At 37.1% G+C, this 5,795-nt stretch overlaps 1 protein-coding gene across 5 annotated transcripts in view; it reads right to left on the reverse strand.

Annotated features, from left to right (window-relative positions):
- Positions 1 to 3,397: 3,397 nt before the first annotated feature.
- The window catches only part of ctbp2a (C-terminal binding protein 2a), a 50,503-nt gene continuing 48,105 nt past the window's right edge, over positions 3,398 to 5,795 (reverse strand). For 2 of the 5 annotated variants that reach the window (XM_014001889.1, XM_014001863.1), the window contains exon 9: positions 3,398 to 5,111. In XM_014001889.1, coding sequence (XP_013857343.1) covers positions 4,928 to 5,111 — 184 coding nt within the window. In that variant the 3' untranslated portion in view covers positions 3,398 to 4,927. Of the gene's footprint in view, positions 5,112 to 5,561; positions 5,598 to 5,795 lie in introns of all 5 variants that reach the window. The other 3 variants (XM_014001856.1, XM_014001871.1, XM_014001881.1) reach the window with 3 other exon arrangements.

Below are 5,795 nucleotides of genomic sequence, written 5' to 3' on the forward strand. Positions count from 1 at the left end.
GTCCAGGGGCTGGGGTCAAGCAAAGGCAGCTTAATATAATTATTTAGCATGCGGTGTTTGAAATAACAATTTTCCCATTTTTTATTTGAATTTATAACCTAACACTTGATTTTAAAAAGGTGCTTTATGATAAGATTATACGCGAACACAAAAACATTCTTGATTTATAAACGTGCAGACATCTTGCATCATCTCTCTGTTTCTATGTTTAGTTTCAAGAAGCCAGATTTTCCAGAAAWTTTTTTTAAGTGATCTTGAGTTTCAGGGGTTCCATGGAGTTTTATTTTCATCTTAATCTATTATTTTTAATTTGACAGCTTTTTCACTTAAAAGGTCCGGGTCCTTGTAAGAAAAAAAAGTGGTTTAAAACTTTAGCACAAAACCTTATATATTGAGCAATTGACCAATTTTGAAGGTGTACACTTTTAATGGAATTTTTATGTATGTCTATGCTTCCAAAGCATTGCTTATCTTAAAATGTATACATAACTATACACATAGATCTATTATATAATTTAACCAGTCAACTAATTCACTTGATCCTCATAAGACTATTTTCTCACCCGGTACTAAAACATAGCATCCACCCATAGCTACTGAATTGCATTCAGATAGGGAAATGATGTTAACAGACTTAATTAGCATATTTTCATTCAAACCACCTTCAGACCTGTTATGGACATTGTTCATCCACATAATGCATTTCATCCTGAGCCTCACTGCRGTATTTTATTTTATTTTATTTTTACTGGACAGACATGACCAACAGCTGCAAAGCTCTTACCTGGACATCCAGGAGGAAGAAAAAGTCCACTCAGCTGTGGCTGATTAAAGCTAATTAAACAACCTTGGGGATACTCCGAACATTTGGCTTTTCTTGCTTGCTTTGGAGTTCTCTGTTGGCTAAGTGTTTTAATTCCATTCATCCAAATATGTCTGTAAACTTTGAATCAGGTTGGATTAAGAAGACCCGATGAGGTGAGTTTCTCTTTAGTTTACAGTTTGGTCTGAATGCTTTTAGAGCTGACTGGGCCTGTCACTGTGGACTACAGTCTGAGTGAGTGTTGCATTTTATTTGTCTAAATAAACACAGCWGTTATGTTCACAGTGAAGCTGATGGCTGCACATGCTATGACATCATTGTACTCTTTTTTTTTTCCCTCCCGGATCATGTCTGTTGGGTAATTAAGCTCATCAAGAGATAACTACAAAAGTGCGACTGAAATAACTCGTCTGCTAATGTGAAAATAAAAATATACTGTAGTTCAKATGTCTGAAAGTTTTGTAGTTTTTACAGATACATCAGTAGATCTGCTGATGATGTTTTTTTTGCTGAGTATATATCTGTGCACAAAGAGAGGAAGTGACCCCCCAATCTGAAAAATTTGTAAAAGATCTGATAGATTTTCTGKTCATTTTAAGAACTTCTACTCTAAATTGTTGGTATAAATAAAACAACATAAAATCAGTACTTTATGAAGGCAGAACAATGAAAACCAGACTCTGAACTGTATCTTTGATCACAACTGAATTGTTCATTATCCTTATTTTGTTTTTTGTTTACACACTGAGAACCGGTAGGTGGTCTTGACACTTGATTGAAAAAAAATCAATACTTTATCATAAAATATCCACTACACCAGTGGTTCTCACAGTGGCCCCCATCCTGCATGGTTAGTTTGTTTCCCTGCTCTTCAGTAGTTCTGCAGAAGCCTGCCAATCACTTTCATTGAAACCCACTAGATACCTTCAAAAACTTCAGTAACCAGTGACTTTATTTTTTACAGACTAAATCAACTACACTCTGATAAAAAAAAAATCAAAATTTTTTCCCATCTCCCATTTGTTGCACCGCTAAATGGATGATGCCCTTAGCATTGTCCTACACCTGAGTGAAGCCCCCCCCACCCCACCCTGTTCAAATCTATCAAAATTGGTGTCGAACGTTTGTGCTGTTTTGTGCAGCAAAAATTTTTGTGCCGCTATCGTTTTTGAGATGATAGTAAAAGTTTCTAGACAACATCAGAGATCAACCAGCCCCACACACACACACACACACACACTACCCAAATCAAACAAAACTGGTGCCAATCAGTTGTGCTATGTTTGAGCTGGTTTGTGCTGCTCAAATTTTTGTTTGTGCTGCTTTTGTTTTGAAGACATTAACAAAAGTGTAAAGGTCAAAAGGTCGGTCGGCCTTTTTTTTTTTTTTGCTTTCCTTAGTATGTAAGAATATATTACCTGCAGGCACATGCTTGCCCCTTAAAACTAAGAGGTTAAACCAAGAGGGGGTTTGCACCTTTTATTGATTTGTTTATGGGCAGAAAAAAAAGCTTTAGTTATTCAATTTTTACCAACTCATGACCAAAATGCTTTACAAAACCCTTGAAGTTCAGATGTTTAATTTGGCTGTGAGGTATTTAGAAAAATTGCATTTGGGAGTCCTTCTCTTACTTTGTCCAAGTAAACATACATTGGCAAATTCTTTGAGCTGATGSTRACAGAAGTGTTAAAAGTGAATACAATTTCTCAGTTGTTCTGAAGTCATCGCTTTTCAGTCAAAATCTGATTTTTCTCCTCCCCTTGATGATAAAAGCATTAGAATGTGTGAATAAGAACAATTCAGCTTTTATGAAATGCATTATAAAAGACAGCTTTATATCATATATGATCAGTGAACAAAATGCAGTTCATGTCGGTGCACTTTCATTAATATCTTCAAAACAAAAGCAGCACAAACAAAAATTTGAGCAGCACAAACGTAGCACAATTGATTGGCACCAGTTTTGTTTGATTTGGGTAATGGGGGTGGGGGGGCTGATCTCTGATGACGTCTAAAAACTTTTATTAATATCTTAAAAACGATAGCAGCACAAACAAAATTTTTGCTGCACAAAGCAGCACAAACGTCTGACACCAGGGGGCCAACTTCACTCAGGTTTCGCGCACTTGTATAAGGCCTAAAACACGGGGGCCGGCCCTGCTCAAGGGTCACTAGCCAGTTTTTTTAAATTCTCTGCTCCAACACACCTGATTTGAATGAACAGGTGATTAACATGGTTACAAGAGGTAATTGCATCACTGCATCGTGTGTTGGAGCAGGGAAACGAGTAAAACATGCAGGACAMTGGACACCCGATTTACAGACGCATGTTTGATGCTTTCAATTGGAGCCGTCAATCTGCATTTCCTGTGTTATTGAGAGAAAGAGTACTTATGGATAAATATATCGCACTTAGGTCTTATATAATCTCATAAAAAAACAGAAAATATAAAAATGATCAAATTTATAGATCAAATCTTCTCCTAACACTTATATTTGATCACTAGAGGGCACATATCAAGGGTTTGTGGAGGAACTTGATTCATCTTTTAATAAAACACACAAAAAATGAAGTTATATCAGAAATTGTGCGTTATTTTGAGAAGCTGAGAACAGTCAGATCTTTTAAAACATAGTGCCAAGAAAATATGTAAACAAAACCAAACAAAGAAAATACCGGTAAGCGTTTTTGCTACCTATTATTAATCAGAACAGTAAGTTTTATTTATTGGTTCCAACTGCACTGTATGCTAAATGTTCACCTTATACAAGAAACAAATACAAACACTCACACTAAAAACCAAACAATCTGCTAGCAGCCACTTCTTTCTAAAGTTACAGAGCTGCAGGGGATGAACGTGGCTGCTGCGTGTTCACAGAGCCCCAGCTGGCTCCCATTAGGACAGGGCAACAAAGAAAAAACTATGACTGAGGKGGGTGGGGCGGGGTGGTCCTGGTCACGTAAGACTACGGTAATACATTTATCAATACAAATCTAACAGGAGTGAAAAAAACGTCAACATCAAAAAATGCACAATTGATATATAAAAAAATACCACAATGGAGAAAGACGTGAAAAACAGTAATCCAGATTTTTTCCCTCTTTTTTTCCCCTGTTCATTTTAATATTATTTTTCTTCCTGAGTAAGATATTTTCTGTTTCTGGCCTACTAAACACATTTATTCCTCAAAAATGTTTAGTTGTTATATAAATTAGGTCCTTTGGATGCTGACGGTAAATCTCTAGGAACCAAATATCATCAGTACCCTGGCTCAGCAAGGCCAAGATGCTTGTCTTTGTCTCAAATATTATTCTTTTATTTATTTAAATGGATCATTTCTATCTCACAAGTTCAAATCTTTTTTTTCCACACATCCTGCCCCACATTTTGTCTTTACATTCTGGGGCAAGAAACAGAAAGAGGGCAAAAATAAAAACAGAAAAATGAGCTGATGTCTGAAATAGTCTTGCCACCTTTTGAACTTTTCGAATTTGCTAAGCATAACTTTAAAATCATTCTTTTTTTTTTTCTCCCACACATTGAAGAACAGGGGCAAACAATATTGTAACAAAAATACAGAATGGAGAATTAATAAGTATTGAAAGAAAACTAAAAAAAGCAACACAAGACAGAGAGAAAAAAACGAGTGAAGCTGAAGGGGAAAACATTTGACGGGTCGTCCTTTAAACCAGAGAGGGAATGGGTYAAGTCTTCCATCCTACACTTGGTAACATGTCCAAGAAGTCCAGAGGAATTTCTCTAATAGATATATGAGAAGATAAAGATATAAACAAAAACATCACTTAGTTTAGTAAATGACAAAAAAAAAAAACTAATATAAGAGGAGGAGATGTTTCGGTTCTTCTGCGCTTGAGTTTGATGGTCAGTCCCATCTCTGTGTGGCAGCTCAGGCGTGTCCCATCGTCCACTCAGACTTTATGGTTTCATACAAAAAAAAGTGTGTAACGTTGCCCGGCAGGCAGTTTGCTGGTAGGTCCAGATGGCTGAAGTCAAGCTTATGTTTGGATGGGTTGACTTGGTTGGTTCCTTTTTTTTTTTTAGTTTACACTGATTTGGCCTTGCTGCAGTATAAGCAGTCCTTTCACGGCTCAGTCATGTGCTCCCTCATGGGGTCGCCATGCTTGGAGGGTTGGTTTGGGGAGGTGGCCTGTGACGGATGGGTGCCCAGGGGCAGGGTGTGGGCGATGGGCACTCCCCCGGGCACCAACCCCTCCATAGGTCCAGCAATCCCACCGGGGGCGATCCCCATCACACCAGGGGGGAATCTGGGGGACGCACAGAAAGTCATCAACGCACATCATGACAAAGAAAATCAACTCCACACTGATCCTGAAGAAGACAGTTTTCTCTGAAAATTTAGAATTAAACTGAAATAAAGTCACGAATGCACATACAAAAAGGAAGCACTAAACAACACAGATTTCCTTTCGCTAAACACAATGTTATGGTGTTAAAATGTGTCGAAATACAGCAACAACATATAACAATGTTAGGGGTTCTAAACAGGGATTAGCAGGGACTAAGAAACCCATTCACCCAAACTACAAACTAAGTTTGCTCAAGCTTTGAAATTCCCATTTTGAGATTTTAGCTTTTGCCAAATGATTTTTTTTAGTAAGGAATAACAACTGTAGTGTGGGTGAAAAGAGCACAAGAAGGAAAAGTGTGACATTAAACTAAAACAAGTTGCATTAGGAGGTTTATTATGGAGTTACTTTTGAGTCTTCATTATCCCATCAAACTGTAGAAAACTGCATTCAAAACAGAAAAGCAAAACTGAGGATGAGCTAATTTAATAAAAAAGGTAATAAAAAGAAAAAAGTCACATTTTTCTGCAACAATGAACAAAATGTACAATTGTCCCCCCAAAAATGAAACAAAATTTAACTCATTTTAAAGGCACAGTGTGTAGGATTTGTTGTTTTCAGCGACATCTAGTGGTTGAGTGG

The sequence above is a fragment of the Austrofundulus limnaeus genome, unplaced genomic scaffold, assembly GCF_001266775.1.
Source record: "Austrofundulus limnaeus strain Quisiro unplaced genomic scaffold, Austrofundulus_limnaeus-1.0 Scaffold0, whole genome shotgun sequence".
Taxonomy (NCBI): domain Eukaryota; kingdom Metazoa; phylum Chordata; class Actinopteri; order Cyprinodontiformes; family Rivulidae; genus Austrofundulus; species Austrofundulus limnaeus.